Source organism: Abramis brama (assembly GCF_963993115.1).
Source record: "Abramis brama genome assembly, chromosome: 5".
Classification (NCBI taxonomy): domain Eukaryota; kingdom Metazoa; phylum Chordata; class Actinopteri; order Cypriniformes; family Leuciscidae; genus Abramis; species Abramis brama.
In genome coordinates, this window is record NC_139967.1 from 8,231,444 (window position 1) to 8,252,538 (window position 21,095).

Sequence of the window (21,095 nt, forward strand, 5' to 3'; positions counted from 1 at the left end):
GAATTTTGGAAAAAAAATTGTACACAACTGTTTTCAACATTGATAATAATAATGAATGTTTCTTGAGCATCAAATCATCATATTATAATGATTTCTGAAGGATCATGTGACACTGAAGACTGGAGTAATGATGCTGAAAATTCAGCTTTGATCACAGGAATAAATTACAGTTTAAAATATATTAAAATAGAAAACAGTCATTTTAAATTGTCATAATATTTCACAATATTACTGTTGTTTGTTTTGTTTTGTTTTTTTTAATCAAATAAATGCAGCCTTGGTGAGCAGAAGATACTTCTTTTAAAAACATTAAATCTTACTGACCCCAAACTTTTGAGCGGTAGTGTATATTATTCATACATATAATATTATTTTTATTATGAATATATGTGATGATTTGAATCAGCGCCCCCTATCGGTGCAGAGTCCGCGTAACAGGTGGGCGGGGACAAATGCATCATTCAGTGCCTCACAGTCTCTGACTCCAGCTGAATTTTAGACAGTTATTTCTGGTGTACTCGTGGCGACATGAGCGGAAGAGTTGGAGATCTGAGCGTGAAACAAGCCGAAGCTTTGGCCCAGGTGAATTATTTCCCTTTTTTCCTATCAGCAAGTATCTCGGGGATTTATTTGTGGAGTGATCCTGTAGATGACGGGATGAAACGTTCTCCCGACCAGAGAGAGGCCACACATCGCAGATGAAAATACATTCGTTTTGAATGGATGGTTAATAGACTTTAGTTAGAGTACAAAGTGTTTAAGCTTTATTAGTTTTTCCCTCTCTTGCTGAGTTGTGTAAATGAGTGGCTGCACAAGTTTGCACTGTTGTCAGCACGTGAGTAGATGTTGTTAAGGGATAGTTTCCAGCAATGTGCGTGTATGTGCAACTTCATACTGTTGACATTGCATAATTCTCCATCTGTTCTCCTCAGTTTCGAGAAAAGGTTCAGGATATTCTGCCCCAGTGTCCATCCCAGAGTGACCACTTTCTGCTCCGATGGCTGAGAGGTGAGCTACTTTCACTGTCACATTCGTGATGCAGATTGAAGTAGGTTAAATACTAATGTCCTGCTTAAGTACTTAAATGTTGAGTTAGAGAGAGAGAAATCCCTCTATCCTATTTTAATATTTAGAAATGCATTTTACTTACTTGGAGAACGGTTGCGAGTCCTTGTTGCATAGATAGCAATATCATAACAGCCAATAAAAAGCTTAATTAATCTAAAAGAGTGAGCATGATCTATAGAATCTAATCTTATAGAGTGGAGTAGAATAAAATATTTTAGAATGATGATATCTATAGAATAAAATCATGTAGAATGACACTATTAAACTATTTTTGACACTATTAAACTGTTAAAAAGAATCTTCTAAACTGATACCACCTATGAAATACAATTGTATTCTACTACATAGAATGATATAAAATGGTCGTACCTATAAAATACAAATTTAGCATACCATCTGTTTAATAGAATATTATAGAATGACCATTATGTATGAAGTATTTAGATGGAATCTTATGGAATGATACAGTCTATAGAATAGAAACTTTTTTAGACTATGATCTCTATTTTTAAGAATAGGAATTATAGGTTTTGTGAAGGATTCTGGAAAGACATGATATGTTCTGAACTGACTCATGTTCAGACCGTATGAATCAGTGTAATCGGCTCAAGACTGCGTGCATCTCTGGATTCAGGAACGAGGAGGACAAATTCAGATAGTGCTGAAACTCACACAATAGATGATAGATTAGGCCTTCGTTTATTATTATTCTGGTTAGAAATGTAATGTTCTATGTTTGTTCATTCAGTTATTTTAAATCTTTATGGCTATTTTATTTACTAATATAAACATATTACATTAAACAAGTGTGAACAACTTGTAGCGAAACTTAAAAAAACGAGACCTTCTCAGACTTCCTAGGTTGTCCATGTTTTATGTGAAGAATTCAGGACATTTTTCCTTGGAAAATTAAAAGGATGTGACGTTTAAGCGCTCTCCTGAGAGCCTCTCTTCCGTTCTATGACACATGAAAGGAATGCTTATACAATGTTCAGGATAATGGCGAAAGAGCTATTCTGTACTGTAATGTCAATGTGTCCTGCAAAGAAAATGGTTTAATTCTCACATAGCCAGATCTATATAGCCTGTAGTCTCAAATATAGGCCTGTTTTATAATCAAAATATCACAACAGTGTCATTTTAATTACCTCATCTGTCGACATGATGCCGCTGAATTGCAAAACCTGTTGCAAACATAATACATCACTATCAGATGTTTCCCAACTGCTGCTTTCTCACTGCTGGCATTTTTTGTTAGTTAATTTTGTAATTAAGAGAAAAGCATGCAGCAAATATTTACATATTCATCTAAACGTCCCTCTAAGCAGCGGGACGGCGACTGGATGTTAATTAACAGTATATTGCTGCAAAGGTATTTCCAACTTCTATTTATTTTTAAGTAGTGCTGGGCAATGATTAATTGCATCAAAAATAAAAGTTTGTGTTTACATAATATGTATGTGTTTACTGTGTATAATTATTTTGTATATATAAATACACACATATGCATGTATATATTTAAGAAATATTTGTATGTGTATATACTGTGTATATATATTTATGCATCATTTATATTATATATAAATATAAACACATTTTTCTTAAATATATTCATGCATGTGTGTGTATTTATATATATATATATATATATATATATATATATATATATATATATAACATAATTATACACAGTACACACACATATATTATGTAAACACAAACTTTTATTTTGGATGCGATTAATCGCGATTAATCGTTACCCAGCACGAACAAAAAAGAACTTTGCCGTGAGTATTTCGGGGCCATGAATCACATTCAGTTGTACGTTACGTGTACACGAGTAATACTTTTCTGGCTGCAGTTCACTTAACGGCCACCGGTAATAACAAGAGTTATATCGCTAATAACAAGTGTTTCTTCTACATAGAGGCCTTTTATTTAAGTTCTTCTGCTTTTCTCTTTTGTTTCTCTGTTCTGTTGTTATAAAAGCGTTTGCTAAATGCGTAAATGTAAATGTTTTCTAAACTTTAATTTGACCCTCCAGAGTGGCGTTTAAACCCCTCTCTGGCAGCTTTCCAGAGACTGTTCTTGGGTTTTGACAAAGGCTGATTTGTGTGCATTAACGCTGCTGAATGCAGCCAGTCTTCTGCAGAGATTTTTAGGTACCAGACACAGATTAGCAACACAGCTTTTACATCAGATTACTGATGTCATTGTTTAACTAGCATGTAAAAAAATGACGTCATCTAGAGTCTAGAATGCATGATGGAAGCTCAAGAGTGTCACATATCATGACAATGCATGTTTTTCCTCTAAAGGATTTGGGGTTATTCATATATGTAGTTCTACATACCAGTATTATAATCTTTTTGTGCTGCGTAAGAGTGTTGACACATGCACATTTCCTTAATAAAGGCATCTCGCAAGTGTTGATAAGATAAACACCCGATTGTGACACAAGTCAGTGATGTGATATGAGTGCAGTTTACTACAGTATAACATTGGTAGTTCATGACTTTAAATAAATGCATACACTACCATTCAAAGGTAGGTTTTTAGGCATGTATCTCGTCCTACACTCGTGCTGCAATCATAAGTGATATCTGTTATTACTGACTTATTGCCTTGTGGACAATAAAATGAGCGAAAAAATATAGGCATACATTGTCATAGGCATACATTGAAGACATATCTAGAGATCAGAATATCATAGAGATATCAAGAGACTTGGGAATGCGCCTGTAAGCAAACACCTAGCAACCTCCCAGAGCACCCTGGCAACCAAATTAACAACATTCTAAAAAACGTCGACATCATCGACCACCCACATCATCGTAACAAAGGCAAATATAAACACACTATGAATAAGAAATAAAAAATTGTTTGATCAAACTGAATTATTTAATTGTTTTTTTTTTTTTTTGTGGTAAGAAAAATATTGTTAAATTATTGTAGGCTTATATAATTTTATTTAATTAATTGTATTGTTATTGTGATTAGTTTGAAATTCTCTGATTTTGCTGCTGATTAATGAATGAATAAATAAATCTAGTTTGTAATGTAAATAAATCTAGTAAGTCACTCTAGTATCCACCACGAAAAATGGGTTCATAAGAAACAAACATATCCGTTCCACAAAACACTGAATGCTTCTGTCAGCGGTGTCACATAATCTTCTTTATGAGTATTAAATACTTATGTATGACTCCATGTCTGACTAATTCTGGGTCAGTTGTGTCTCTAGGCCAGTCAGGTACAGACTAGAGTGACTATAAGACAATGAAACTAATCCACTCACTGTACAGGGTTGGGTTGAATACTTTTTTGAGGATAGGCTTATTTTGTTGGAGGGAAAAGCCTATCTACATGGGACCATGGTAAAGGTCAGCGCACTGCGGTCACCTAGTCTCCTCATGTGTGCAAACTTTGCTTCTTTTCAACTGAACGGTTAATCTGTTACCAAATAGTAACTTTCAGTGGCATATGGCTTCCAGTTATGTGCAAGTTATCTTAATAAAACACATGATAGCACCTTGTCTTATGGAGTCATGATGTTGAGTAAGGTCTGTTAGTACAATATGCTCTTTATAATGTGAATGAGCCAGTTTATTATTGGATTTATTAGCCATGTGGTTAAATATTAGGGCTGGAAACTGAAGGTTTGTAAGACACTTAAGGTGATAGTTCACCCAAAAATGAAAAATCTGTCATCATTTATTCACCCTCAAGTTGTTCCAGACCTCTATGAATTTCTTTCTTCTGCTGAACACAAAAGTTGAAGAATGTCGGTAACCAAACAGTTGATGAGACCCATTGACTTACATAGTATATATATATATATTTTTTTGGAAGTCAATGGCTACCATCAACTCTTTGGTTACCCATATTCTTCAAAATATCTTCCTTTGTGTTCAATAGAAGAAACAATCTCATACACATTTGGAACAAATTGAGTAAATTATGACAGATTTCCTGTAATATATTAGTTATATTGGACAAAAACCTGTTGAATGACAAATTAGTGCATACTTTGTTATCTTTTCTATACTAATTACATCTTTTTTTTGCAACTTGTCTCTCTTGTTTTCCAGCCAGGAATTTCAATCTACAGAAAGCCGAGGCCATGCTGCGCAAGGTAGCACACAAACTTAATACTACAAAATGTTTTATATATATATATATATATATATATATTTACGCCACTATTCAAATTTGGGATATTTTGTTTTTGAAGATTCTCATGTTCACCAAGGCTGAATAATAATATGTATAATCTAATATATATTATATAATACATATTTTATTATTAGTATAATATATCATATAATAAATATATAATAGTAAATAATAATAATCAATTAATTTACATTTTTTATATATTTTTGTTATTTAATTATTATTAAAAATATTTATTAAAATTTTTTGAACGGTAGTGGAGATCATCATATTTAAATTTGCTATTAATTCAGCATATAAACAAGCTCTTGGTGTCACTAAATCTTTAAACTTCACATTTACACAATCCAGAATAATGCGCTGTGTAATTCATTGACCTTTGGGCACAGACTGTCTCAAATTGGTCTGATAGAAGAACATTTCTGTAAATTCGTCATCTGTGGATACATCCAGTGTGATGATGTATATGGGTGTGACGGACCCTCACAATGCCAGGCTTTATGTCAGGGGTTGGTGTACATTACCCAGAGGCTTCAAACGACTGATGTTGAATAACACATATGAAATATGATCCGACTAATATTAGGCCCCGTTTACACCTGGTGGAACACTTGTGATCATATTTCAAGGGGAGGATTGCTGATTGCGTAACTATATACATCGCTCACGAAGCCATGCTGTAAACGTTTTGGACCTCATTTAGAGTTTTTATCCCTTTAATACCAGGTGTAAACTAGATCATTTTATTATTTTTTTTTACTTTGTTGCACTAAAGGTTCACACTTGTAGTTCAGTACCCTTGGTTCTTTAGGTCCAGAACAAAAAGAAAAAATGCTACATTTAGTCCTGGTTCGCTTAGTGTTCAAATTGTAATATCAAGCTGCAAAATGGGCTGTTTTTGTACAGGGAAACTAACTGGAAGCAAATGACACCGGAAGCCATTCAAAATCAACTTACAAATGGCTGCGGCCGCTCTTACGTTAAAAATAAGGTAGATAGGCAACGTTCTATTTCAGATTTATTTATTTTGTCTGGCTTTGTCTGGTTTAAAAGGTTTTATTTTAATGCATAATCATAACTAAAGTATTCATGCAGCATGGGCTCAGCTCTGCAGAGGTGAATTGTGTTTTTCAGGATTTAATTCACGAGCCTACATTGCACTGATGAGTCACATCATTGCCTAATCACAGCTTATGGATAATTACACCATGATCATTCAGTGCTATTGGGTGTTCAAAGTGCTGTTTGCTTTCCCTTTGTGCGAGTGATGCTTGTGTAGTTCATGGGTCTTTTATTACAGACGTTTTTGGCCGCCATGTTATATCTTTGAACTCTGTCACCGGTATCCGTTGAACCTCAGGTCAAAGCACAGCTGTAATTAATACACAAAAGACTCATGGTGGCAAATTATGTTCAGGCAGAACTGATAATGCTGTCAAACTTTGCTATGTTGATGGTTCTGAATCCTGATTTGATTATGTAAATACACAGGCATGTTTTTAATCTTGTGTTGTTTTTCATCTGCAGCATGTGGAATTTCGGAAATACATGAAAGTTGACACCATCACTACAGAATGGCAGGTGCCAGAGGTACGACACCCTCGATTTATGATAAAAATACATATGTGTTTCATAGTTTTGTTTAAATATATTTACTCTACTTTTCAGTGTTGGATCAGAAGATTTTATTATTTTTGAAAGAAGATTCCTGTGTTCACTAAGGCTGCATTTATTTGATCAAAAACAGTAGTATTGTGAAATACTATTATAATTTAAAATATTTCTTTCTTTCTTTATTATATATTAATTCATTTTAATAATAATAATAATAATAATAATAACTGATTTTAATATATTTTAAAATATAATGTATTCCTGTGAATTTTCAGCATCTTTTTTTTATAGACAGAACATTTTAATAGTGTATTAGATATTTGTTATTTTGTTCAATATGTTGAGTTTGTCATTGATAAAAAGGTGCCGTTTGGAATTGATGTTTTCATATATTAAGTCATGAAGGGGCCATATTCTCCACTAGCGTTAAATTTTTTTTCCCTGAAGTCAATTTATAATATTAGTCAAAACTTGTTGTATCAAAACAGTCATACTAGTTTTACTCAATTTTTTCCCTTCTTTCTGTCATCTAGAATTAAACAGGTGGTTATTGCTACTGTGCCTTTAAGAATTCTGTGCCTTTGACCTCTATTATGATTGGCTGACCTGCTCATGCTCATTATAACCATAAGCATTTCTTAATTATCCTTATTTGTAGTTTAGTTTCGGTAAATATTGTGCATAAAGTGGGTAAGGATTTTGCAATGTTGATGTTGAGTATACATAGTACATCTCTCCTGTTTTCCATGATGTGTCCCAGGCGTTTAATCTTACGATTTACTTATAATTGGTACTGTGTTCATGTTTCATCCAGTGTGTGTGTGTGTTTGTGTTTTAAGGTAATAAAGAAGTATCTGTCTGGTGGCATGTGTGGCCATGACCGTGAAGGGAGCCCGGTGTGGTATGATGTCGTCGGACCTATGGACCCTAAGGGTCTGATGCATTCAGCGTCTAAGCAGGACTTAATCAAGTCTAAAGTCAGAGACTGCGAGATTCTGCAGAAAGAGTGTGACTTACAGACCGAACGGGTAGGTGTGCGGCTGTGAAAACTGGCAAGGAATAGTTCACCCAAACATGACAATTCTGTCACCCTCACATACGTATTTTCTTTCTTCATATTGAAGTCTTATGAAATACCATACACAAAGTGAATGATGATCAAACTGCCTAGATATCCACATCTAGTGCATATGTCTTGTGCACTATATTACAAGTTTTCTGCAGTTCTTTTTGAAACTGCATGAATATTCTTGAAAAAAAAATAATTTTGTGTTCCACGAGGGTGAGTAAATAAAAACAGATTTTTCATTTTTAAGGCTGGAGTATACATTTCGTTACACCGAGAAAATTTGCGTTCTCTCACAAAAATATCGTTCTCTGTGAGAAACTTTGCATTTACTCACAATGCATTTGCGTTCTCTCACAAAAGTATTACGGTCTAACAAGAAACTTTGCGTTTGATCGCAAAACATTTGCGTTCTCTTACAAAGTGATTACATTTCCTCACAAAATCACTGAAATATAGTTTTCCCTCCCACCTCAGACTATTCCCATCACAAAAGTTTTGCGAGCGAATGCAATTTAAAAAAAATATTTGATCCATTGACTATTATCTGACATCAGAGAACCGTGAACATACAAATGTGTTGTTAAATTATTGAAATGTTAACTTAAATTCTCAGGGGGTACTTCAAGTAAATATTTCACGTCTAAGGGCTTCGGCTGACAAAAACAATTTGAGAACTAAACGACCACTAGCAGACTAACCCACGCTGAAACGTGTGCCTTTTTGCTAGGAGGCAATGAATACAAGATTGTGTTCTAAAATTTGCTCAAAATACTCCTCATCCGACTGGATAGAATCATAGTCTGAAGCTAAAAAAATTTGAAGCTCCAACTGCCGAAATTTTGCAGACTGGCTCTGACTTTCAGCAATTAGCATCGACTCGTCCAGACTGAAAATCGGCACACAAATCCGGGGAGAAAAAGGTTGTGTAGTGTATTCCAGTCTTAAGGTGAACTCTCACTTCCACTGAAGAACTTCCCTTACAAGTTAATCAGTGTTTTCTTTAAGACTGGTCATAACTTTTTAAAGGCACACTATGCAGTTTCCGTTTTTCTCAAACAGCGCCCCCTAGAGTCGCTGCGGAGTACTTGTATTTAACGTTACTGTCGTAAATACCACTCACGCAGAGCCGTCTCTGCACTCTTCCGACCGCGCTTTCTTCATTTTCTTCGTTGACTCTGCCATGATTCACGTCTGAAATGCGTGCTAGTGTCTTCCATAGAGGCTGCTTCATATGTTGTTGATGTATGTGACGTCGTGCCGCAAAGCAAGTGGTGATTCTCGCGAGATTTGGCGGGGCGTCACCTCTCAAGCTTGCATTGCTGGTTTTGCTAGCGGCGTCCCCCCCCTGCTTTGCTATCGGGATGATTCGCCCTACTACGAGTTCGTTTACCATCGAAATGATTTCGAAGCTGTTATATTAAGGTACAAATCTTGCATAGTGTGCCTTTAGTCGTTACATTAAAATGTAGATTGGTCTAATTTGAATCTGAAAAGTAAGACTGATTATACCTTGGCTAGTCGGTAAGACTAATTCTTAAGACTCAGTATTAACAGTTTATACAACTGGTCCTGTGGTTATAATCACTCATATCATGGCTTTATATGTGTGTCTGTTTCTTGTTCTTTTCTCCCAGTTGGGTAGGAACATTGAGTCCATTACTATGGTCTATGACTGTGAGGGTCTGGGAATGAAGCACTTATATAAGCCGGCTATAGAGACTTATGGAGAGGTGGGTTTTTTTATTTGTTTCTCGATTATTAATATGTTGCTTGGCTCTTTCAGTTACGTTAGACTGCTGTAGTCTCATTTTTTTTTTTTTTTCATAGGTTCTCACTATGTTTGAAGATAACTATCCAGAGGGACTCAAGAGGTTATTTGTCATTAAAGGTCAGTAGTAGTTTTATAACTCATCAGAATGGCATATAAAGTATATTACATTAAACAAATTGAACAGTGGCACAAGTTATTTAGTAAGTACGGCCCTATGATTTGCGTGATGCAGGAAACAGACAGAATCCAGTCAAAATAATGAATTTACAGTAACAATAACGCCAAATTTCACAGAATATGGCAAAATTTGAATATGGCAAAAAAGTAGGGCTGTACACTTAATCAAATATCAGAATTGTTCGTCCATGTTTGAATTTAAACAGTAAAACTATTTAGCACTTTGTTCAGCAATTGTTCAAATTTCATTTTGTTACATTTAAAACAAAAAGTTTTATGCATTTATTTGATAACCACCGTTTTTGATAAGAAACATGTTAAATCATAAAACACAGAATCTAGAAAAATTTTAACGGTAACATTTTACAATAAGGTCTCATTTATGTACATTAGTTAATGCATTAACTAACAATAACAATGAGCAATACATTTCTACAGCATTTATTAACCTTTGTTAATGTTAGTTAAAAAAAAATCATGTTCATGTTAGTTCACAGTACATTAATTGATGTTCAACTTTTGATCTTAAAAATGTATTAGTAAATGCTGAGATTTAGATTACCTAAAATTAATAAATGCTGTAGAAGTATTGTTCATGTATGTACTAATGTATGTTAACAAATGAAACCTTATTGTAAAGTGTTACCATTTAAACAGACAACACATAATTTCTGAAAAATTTAAATGCATTTCATTTTTTTAATAAATCAAAAAATTTAATTGATTAGACAATATTTTTGATTACTACAATTTTAATTAAACCCTTAAAACGGAATCCCAGAAACATAAAAGAAAAGATGAAATTTGGGAAAAAATGTAATAAAACGTATTTCATATGGCCCTGAGTAAGCAATACATTATTGTATCGTGCCACTGTGATGCACCACTTTTAATATCTGAATTTTTGGACTGTTTCTGTTGCAGCACCCAAACTGTTTCCTGTGGCTTACAATCTGGTGAAACATTTTTTGAGTGAGGACACTCGCCGTAAGGTCATCGTACTGGGATGTAAGCTAACACATGTATCTTACTACACTAATGTTTTTCTATACAATTCATCTGTTGCTATTGCTTCCATAACACTTGCTCAGAGAAAGTCTCAACTTGATCTGGCAGTGTTTTTGAATAATTCAGTTGTATTTAAATGTATTCAGGCGGAAAGCTTCTCAAATACTTTTGGTTGAGGAATTATACATTAGATGTTGTTAATACAGTATATAGATGTTGATACAAAAATGTTGTTAAGGCCCCGATATACTTCAAGTGAAATCAAACGAACTGGTGTAACGTTCATCTTCTCCGCTTCATTTCTCCTGTTCATTCCTCAGAGGTCAGAGCCGCTTTAAAGTAGAAACTGAAGTTTTAATTCGGATTGATATATAAACTAACACTGTTTTTCATGTTTGATACTGTAAAGCTGCTGCTTTAATAGTAGAAATCTATTGTATAAAGTGATATATAAGTAAACGTGACTTGACTGAAATGCTGAATTGCAGAACTGGTGCAAACATTTCCACATCACTATGATCAGATGCTTTCTTAACTGCTGTTCCATCACCATCATCATATTTGTTTTGGGTTTATTTTATTATTGAGAGGAAAGCGCGCAGCACATATTTACATATTCATATTTACATATTTATTTACATATTCACAGAGCGGCATCGGGATGTTTATTAATAGTATACTTATGGTCACGTATTTTGAACGTATTTTTACGCCTAAGCAAAGAACGAAAAAGATCTTCACCGTGAGTACTGTTGTATATCTGGGCCTTTAGGATCCACAGCTGTCTTCCAGATGTTTACTCACAAATCCATTTTCTCATCAAGTTTGCCGTGACTAAGCTTCTGTGTCTGTCTCCTCAGCAAACTGGAAGGAGTTGTTACAGAAATACATCGACCCTGAGGAGCTCCCAGCGTACTATGGGGGCAAACTCACCGACCCTGATGGTGACCCTAAATGTAAGACCATGGTGAGTTAGAGACGCTCGACACGCGTCATTCTAGTGTTGGCCAAGTGACAGTGACTTGCTAACGAGGTATTGTTGAGCTGCGACTGTCCCAGATTTCTTCTTTCAGTTCTCTTTTTAAATAGAATGACACTTAAGATATTAGGGAAGTTGCGAAACCCACATAAGAATCAGAAAACAGTTCCCATTTGACGAACCTTGAGGTCTAGCTGTATAAAGCCGACTTTCTCTCTGAGTGTCCTCTATCTGATACTTCACTTACGTTAAGATTATTTTTCTTTTTAAGTTAGTCTTTCTGTTAAACCACCAAAATTTTAATATAAGGAACAAGAGCAAGATCACACGTTTATGAGTTTCTCTGGCTTGAGACATCATTAACTACTGCATATATTAGGGAAAATAGCTTAACAATTCCAATTTTTTTCTCAGAAAATAATCAGTTTCATAGCCTTCTCATGTGCTATTGTCAAGAGTGTTGGAAAAAGTTCATTTTGGACTGTTTGTATACTGTTTGTTTCCTGACAATCTAGCGGCATAGAAACATGCTTCATAATTTGAACCTTTTATGGTCAGCGCTTATTGTTTTGGAGAATATTTTTGGTATGAAATGAATGTATAAGATGTATTATTTGCTAGTATAACTTCCAACAGTGCTGTATTCAGGCATCAGCATTTGTCTCAAGATCATTTCCTTTTCAGTTTATTGTTATGAAACAATGGCAAAAAAGTTTCAGTCCACCTGGTCACTCAGTTTTAACATTTTATATTTGCATATTCGCCTATTTAGTTCAAATATAAGAGCTTCCTGCTTATCCCAATACCAGTATACCCACATAATACCAATAAATACAGCCTGTTGCCTCCCACCAATCTCCTTATAGATGCATTCTTAGAGTCCAATAGTGTCAATGTCTCAAAGCAACAGAGGGGTGGAATAACTGTCAAATGGTTGTTTATCTTTATCACATTATCTTTAATGATACTCTGTGGTGTAATCTGGATGAGAGCCCGTTGTATTGCTTCTATGGTTATTGCATAGGCTGATTACTCTGTTGATCAGTTGGCAAGGTTGAAGCTTTGTAACACATGACATGACTAATCTTCCCCTTCAATCTGTCTTAGCGTTGTGGTTATGATTCTGTTGGCCGCCAGTAAACACGCCATCAGTGAACAGAGGAGATGTTGCTGCAAGAGGAAGGGGAAGTTATTTTGATGAAAGATTATGAGGGCACATTAATTAAAATAATAATGATGTGCACGGATATATCATTTATTATAAAAACACTGCAATATTCCCTAAGAAAGTAGGAATGGTCAATGTTGATTTCATGATGATTTTAAAACACGCAGAATCACATTCAGAGTTCTGAAATGAGACATTGTGTCTCTGTGTGTAGATACACAGGTAAAGCTGCTGCCCCCTTCAGGATTGGAAGTGGTAAAAAGACCTCAGAAGACTTTGTGAAAAATCAAAGTGGACTGATATTTAGTTACAAAATATTTATTAACTACAATCCTTAGAGTCTTTTGTTGGACTGTGATATCGCACAAGTCAAATAAATGTTTGTTTTCTGTGTTTAATGCCAGAGAGCTGAAGATAGTAGTTGTTTATTTTGTCTTAAAGAGACTTAGAGTGCTTGTTTTCCCTCTGGTGTGACGTGGACGGCAATTTCCTTGCCTATTAAACCTGTAATCAACCTTAAAGGGATACTTCACCAATTAGCATTAAGCTTTATATCAGTAGAAACCCAGTAGTATTTTTGATCGACCGTGCTTCCTCCCCCCCCCTCCCCTCATGTCCCCCTGAGACGAGAGATTTCTATATTGTGTGTCTGGAAAAAAATCGTCATTTTGTGTCATCGGAGGCTTTTTTGGCCAGAGGCGAGAGACTACAGCCAGTAGGAGGAACTCGTCCCGCATGTTTTCAACCCGCCCACAGGGGGATCTCACGATAAAACAGCGTCTTTTCAGTTTCGAGTCAACTAGTAGCCTAGTTGTATCATTTCTTCCGATACTGCCCTCTGTAACCGGTAGGCGTGGCGTGGGAGTGGCCTCGTAGGGCAGTGAAGCAAGTGCATTCTGGGAGTTGCTGTCTTTCATCCACATGAGTCAGAAATACATTTTCTGGCTTTTCTCAGTCTAGAAGGCACCAACTTCTAAATTAATTTCACATTTCTACTACATAAATGACCAAATTTAAATACACATTCATCTTTCCAGCGGTGAAATATCCCTTTAAAGAAAACTAGAGAACTTCCTTCATGGGAAAATCACTAAAGGGGGATGCAAGTTAAAAAAGATTTGTTTGTACTAATAAGCACAGATGGGGTCATGACATGTTTGAATGACATGTTGAAACTTCCACTGGAATGTCTTCTCACAAAGATGTTTTATGGAGTGAGTAATAAGGTTGTGGCTAAATCCCATTTCACATTACAAGTATGTACTTTTGAGTATGTAAAAAGATATTAGGAAATAGTGATAAAATTGTCTTAATCTCACCAAGGCTGCATTTATTTGATCAAAAATATTTAAAAAAATCCAAAATATTATTATAATTTAAAATAACTGTTTTGTATTTTAATATATTTTAAAATGTAATGTATTCATGTGATGTCAAAGCTGAATTTTCAGCATCATTACTCCAGTCTTCAGTGTCACATGATCCTTCAGAAATCATTCTAATGCTGATTTGCTGCTCAAGAAAAATGTATTATTATTATCAATGTTGAAACCTGTTGTGCTGCTTAATATTTAAACTGTCACGTTTGATCAATTTAATGCATCATTGCTGGATAAAAGTATGAATTAAAAAAAATTACTGACTTCAAATGTTTGAACAGAAGTGTTAATAAACATTTTTATTTAAATCGTATAGTATCCATAAACCGTTTTTATAGTATTATTTGGGATTATTCACTAATCTTGCATACGATAAGATGTAAAGAATGTGAATTGGGATTTAATTTATATGTTGAGTGATCTAATACTATTGTTAGTGATTGTGAGTGTCTAAATGTGCTTTTTTTCTGTGTATCAAAATAGTAGTGAATCATTTGGAGTGACACCTTTTCTCAACCATCATCTATATTTGGGTCTGCGACTCCAGACAACATGACCTTAACCTTTTTTTTTTTTTAAATGAAGTGTCGGATGTTTTTGTCATGTTAAGCTATTTATTGTCTCATTGTATTCATTGACAATCTAGACTCTTGTTTCTGTATTCTACTGAAATTTGAGCTCTTGAAAATAAAATAAATAATAGACAACATTTTTCTCCTCAAGCTTCAGAGTAGACTACTCAACCTATATGTAGGATAATAAGTCTAAAACAGTGAATGTAAAGGCAATTTGTGTTTCTTATTAAAAGCCACTTTGACTTGGGCTGCTTTCCTGTCTGTTTTTTCTTTCTGTTTCCTCATCGTTCATAAAATACTAACATTTAAATATGAGGCTTTTATCTTTTGCACTCATGATGCTTCTGTAAGTTTCATCCTCTTTTGTTTTTCCATTTTCAATTCTGATTAATCATTACCAACTCATCTCAATCAAGCATATGCTAAGCAAATGTTTCTGTGTTTTTTTTTTTTTTTCAGATTACGTTTGGATCAGAGATTCCCAGGACCTACTATGTTCGAGACTCCATTAAAGTGGACTATGATCAGTGTGTGACTATTGGCCGTGGCTCATCTCATCAGGTGGAATATGAGCTACTTGCACCAAACTGTGCGTTAAGGTGAGCAAAAAACACTTTCAGATACTCGTACTAAATATGGAGTTTGCCATGAACCACCAGATCATGACATTAAAGATGCTGTGAACAATTTATTTTTAGAAAATCATGCATAAAAGAGAGACATTAATGAAATATGTGTCTTTGTGAAGTTCTGTATACTTTTTTTAGCACTTGATACTCTTTTTATGAGACTACCAAAATGGCTAACCAGCAACATTCTCTGCATATGAGACGTGCATTTGGTTTGCTCATATTGGGTTTGTTGGCATGTCTTTGAAAGGGTGGGGTTTGGATGATAGGGTGTGGTCTAATTTAGTGAACAAAACATTAAAAATACTTTCAGCAACTTGCTGGATTCAACATGCACATGCATGTGCTTATCGCCACTAAATTGGACCTTGAACTAGAATAGTGCACTAGTTTTGTGTTTAATATACAGTACACTTTTTGAAATAAGTCACTGATGCTCACCAAGTCTGCTTTTATTTGATTGAAAATACTGTAAAAACAGTAATATTTTAAAATATTATTGCAATTAAAAATGCTCTATTTTAATATTTTTTAAAATGTCATTTATTCCTGTGATCAAAGCTGAATTTTCAGCATCATTACCTCAGTCTTCAGTGTCACATGATCCTTCTGAAATCATTCTAATAAGCTGATTATATACTCAAGAAACATTTCTTATTATTATCAATGTTGAAAAAAGTTGTGCTGCTTCATATTTTTGTGGAAACCATTATACAGTTATAGAACAGTTTGATGATTAGAAAGTTTTTTGTAACATTATAAATGATTTTACCGTCACTTTTGATCGATTTAATGCGTCCTTGCTGAATAAAACTGAATTTCTTTAAAAAAAATGAAATCATACTGACCCCAAGCTTTTGAGCAATAGAGCTGCACGATTCTGGATAAATTGAGAATCTTTTTCTTTAAAATAGAGATCGCGATTCTCCCACAACTAAACAAAATAACATAATTTACTAGATGTTCTAACAAAATGTTAATTGCTGCACTATTTAAAAATATTTAATGAATTTGAATTGATAATTTTTGTTTCACTTGTTTCATTACTGGATGAATCAGCATTTTTGAACAAATCTCTTGAATAAAAATGATTAAATGACAAATAATCATTTTAAGCCACTTACTGGTGTAATGATGTAGTTGATATAATCTGTATTAAGTTACTTTTTCATTTAACATTTAACATTTATTTGTTTATCTAAATTCAAAAAGGGACAGTGTACATTAATCAACATTCATGAATGTAAATGTACCCAAACTACACTTCCTTTCTTTGGAAGTCCCTTTGCCTAAAAACTGGGGAAAACAACAAGAACAATACAACCGGAAATGTAAACAACTTGTCAGGAGACCATGTATGTTACTCTACTCAATTCAATGCTCTCTTCCTCAGATGGCAGTTCTCGTGTGATGGTGCCGATGTAGGTTTTGGTGTCTATTTGAAGAAGAAGATAGGAGAGTGGAAGAAGGCCAGTAATATGAAGGAAATTGTGCCGAATCAGCGTTACAACGCTCACCTTGTTCCAGAGGACGGATCGCTCACCTGCCCAGAACCAGGAGTGTGTAAGTACAGAGTTACTATTACGTAACTGAGATAAACATTAAACATGCACATGAATTTACTATACTGTCTTCATTTTCTCAGATGTACTGCGATTTGACAACACGTATAGCGTCTTCCAGTCCAAAACAGTCAGCTTCACAGTGGACGTCCTCCTACCTAGTCAGGTCAACCAATCAGATCGCTAGAAATGATGGCAGCAAGCAAGCTGGCACACCAGTAAATTGAGATTATGAAACTGTTTAGAAACTATTGCTCTGAATACAGTATATCTGCTGTAGTTAATAAAGGAAAATACAATAATAAGCTACTCATGGGAAGAGGAGAGTATGTAATTGAACTGACCAATCACGGCATTAAAATGGTGGGATGAAATTTGAGCTTTAGTGATCGTCCATCAACGTATCTGGATCCTGACTTCAATGCCAGTGTTATTCTTTACATTTGTTTCTCTAAGATGCAGCTGTTATCAAGTTGGTTTGCCATATATTAACGAAGTGTTATCGTTGAACTTGTCATTGAACTGTGGTTTATCAAGTGTAATAACTGTGCTACAAATTACTAGACTGAAACTGTCTTGGTACACATTATTTGAGCTTGTCTGCCCTCTTTATCACTGCCTTGTAGGTATTTTATCTCTTTAAATTAATTCCTTTTGATAATTAATTAGTTTAGATAATGAGTCTGCACACTTTTCCCCTCAGAATTTAGTAAGAGGTTAAATTATTATATACTTTTGTTTGTTATTGATGCACAATCTGTGAACCTTTTGAAATATATTGTTTACAAAGAGCATTTGGCTTGATTCAGAGTATGATGTTGCTGTTTTTTTAATCTTTTTTATTATATTTTAACTTATGATTGCCTTTAATTCTAATTAATGTTGTAAACTTTTGGTTAGTAATGAGTTTTACCTCAGGTTCTTGTGTTTACTGTAACGGTGTCTGTATTTGATTCCAGCAACATGCATCTGTTTTGTCCATATGATGACCACATTGGATTTTGTCTGATTTGCATGCCCTTTTAATATTGATGAAAGTTATGAGTGATATTGTATTGATTTTTGATTAATTTACTAAATAAATATATACAATACAGTAGCAAACACAATTTTGTTCTTTTCTTTCTGACCTTCATTTATGCATACTTTTAAAGGAGTGTCTAACATAACCAGTTCTCATGTACAGACTAAATCTAATTAAAATTATTTGGAATAAAGAACATTTACTTAAAGCTTGGTTAATATCAAGATTGATTCCTGTAAGGAGGTTAGTTTACGTTCATGCAAAGTGAGTATTTTAATTCGTGTTAAAGGGATAGTTCACCCAAAATTTAAAATGTTGTCATTAGGCCGAGTACAAGTTTCGTTCTTCTATTGAACACAAAAGAAGATATTTTAATTTTGACGGCACCCAATGACTTCCATAGTAGGAAAAAAAATACTATGGAAATCAATGGGGCCCATAAACTATCCCTTTAATATCACAATGTGTGATATAGTTGTAGTAGTGTTCATTTGTACCCGGTCTAGTGGCTCCATCTGTTGGTTAAAGCATGTTGATCCATTTTAATCAAGCCAGTTACATCTCTGTCCATTAGATGGCGCCATAAAAACGGGAATCTGGATGCAGAATGGCTTCATAGAGACAGAGCGCAACGCGTCATAATGTGAAGACACTTTGCATTGCGAGAGGCTGCCTCCTTGTCATTTCTTGCTTCTAACAAAAGACAGAATAATGCCTAAAAGCTGCCATGTGACAAGGTGTACAGCAAACAAGCTAAGAAACCCAGAAATAAGTTTTCATAAGCTGTCGACCCCAAAAAACGAGCGTTTGAGGACATAAAAGTGGATACAGGCTGGAACGAATGGGTAAATTGTGGGATCCTGACACTCACTATGCACAAAAAATACACTACGTGTGCAGTAAGTTAAACATTTGGTCACTGGTGAGTCAAATATCCAAATGTCAGTTTTATATATTATATTTCTGTAAGATAAACTATCCTGTGTTGCCGATTATGGTCTCCTCCAGCGGGCGTACGTTAGTTCTCAGAGTAATGAGACACGTGACGCTCTGTCTCAACTGCCTGTATCCACTTTTATGTCCTAAACAGCTAATAAAAACTTATTTCTGTTTTTTTTTATAGCTTGTTTGCTGTACACCTTGTCACACAGCAGCTTTTAGGCATTTTTCTGTCTTTTGTTAGAAGCAAGAAATGACAAGGAGGCAGCCTCTCGCAATGCAAAGTCAATGGGGACGGTTGGATTGTTTTCCCCCCGGGTGTGGGCGTGGCCTAAATACGCTCTGTCTCTATTAGCATAGTTTGAAGATTCATTACGTTTCCAATTCCTAAGCATTAAAAAACGTATACATACACACACATTCACATTTACACATATTTATACTCATAAATAATATATAAATTAATTCGGTAACACTTTACTTGAAGGGGTGTGCATAAGACTGACATGACACCGTCATAATCATGACATGACACGTCATGAATATGAAGGAAGTTTTATGCATGTTTATGACAACTGTCATTAAGTGTCATTCGCTCAATTATGACATTTTTAATGCAAATATGACATTGTGTGAGATGTCTTTGTTATGGCAACTTGACATTACTAAGACAACACAACCTGTCATAAATATGTCATAAACATAACATAGCAGATTAATTATCAAACTTAAGAAACCACTTAGCTTTATGGGTTAACATTTCATTAAACTATCATGTGGTTGGTTTTGACATTGGCTATCATGAAGCCATTATAACATTTTAATGACAAATTCAATTTGTACCACTGTAGTTGAGGTCAAGAAAAACATTCATGACACAGTTATAATGGCCTCATGACAGCCAATGTCAAAACCAACCACCTGACAGTTTAATGAAATGTTAACCCATAAAGCTAAGTGTTTTTTTTAAAGTTTGATAATTAATCTTCTATGTCATGTTTATGACATATTTATGACAATTTCTGTTGTCTTGGTAATGTCAAGTTGTCATGACAAAGACACTGACAGGTTATGATGTATTGGTTTATGTCAAGTTGTCATAACAAAGACATCTCAAACAATGTCATATTTGCATTAAAAATGTCATAATTGAGCGAATGACACTTAATGACAGTTATCATAAGCATGCATAAGACATCCTTCATATTTATGACATCTGCCATGTCATGATTATGAAGGTGTCATGTCAGTCTTATGCACACCCCTTCAAGTAAAGTGTTACCATTAATTCATAAAAAAATATTTCCATCTAATACAAAAAGTTCATATGTGTTTAAATCCGACAATAAAGATATTTTATATTGTGACATTCATTAATATAGTGTAATGCAATATATATTCCTAACGTATATTTTAATTTACGTTAATTACTGTAGGTTATTACACCAACGTTCAAAAGTTTGGAGTCATAAGAAAGAAGTCTCTTATGTTCATCAAGGCTGTACTGTAAAAACAGTAATATTGTGAAACATTATTGCAATTACTATTTAATCTATTTTAAAATCTGTTTTCCCCCTGTGATAGCAAACCTGAATTCACAGATCCTTCAGAAATCAATGTGTTGATTTGGTGCTCAAAAAACATTTCGTATTATTATCAATGTTGAAACAGTAAAGTTATTAAAGTTTTAAAGTTCAAAAGCACAGCATTCATTTGAAACGGAAGTCTTTTGTAACATTATAAATATATTACTGTTGCTTTAATCAGTTTAATGCGTCCTTGGTCTATGCAAGTAATCTTTTCCGTAAAAAAAGTTTTTTTTTTTATAGACTGTATTATCTCACTCATATATTCAGACGTAATGAGAGTTTGGGACAGTAAAACAAACCGCTCCACCTTAACAGCACAGAAAACCCGGTCTTCCTTAACAACCAAACCCAAGAAGGCTCGTTCTTCC

At 34.4% G+C, this 21,095-nt stretch overlaps 1 protein-coding gene across 1 annotated transcript; it reads left to right on the forward strand.

The window, feature by feature from the left end:
* The first annotated feature begins 423 nt into the window (after positions 1-423).
* sec14l8 (SEC14-like lipid binding 8) lies at positions 424-18,284 on the forward strand. The gene is made up of 12 exons (XM_084113813.1): positions 424-582; positions 933-1,008; positions 5,160-5,203; positions 6,772-6,834; positions 7,698-7,886; positions 9,562-9,657; positions 9,755-9,815; positions 10,800-10,883; positions 11,744-11,850; positions 15,444-15,583; positions 17,007-17,176; positions 17,259-18,284. Exons 1-12 carry the CDS (start codon positions 529-531, stop codon positions 17,360-17,362), a joined length of 1,188 nt encoding a protein of 395 aa, XP_083969939.1. The 5' UTR covers positions 424-528; the 3' UTR covers positions 17,363-18,284.
* Positions 18,285-21,095: the final 2,811 nt, after the last annotated feature.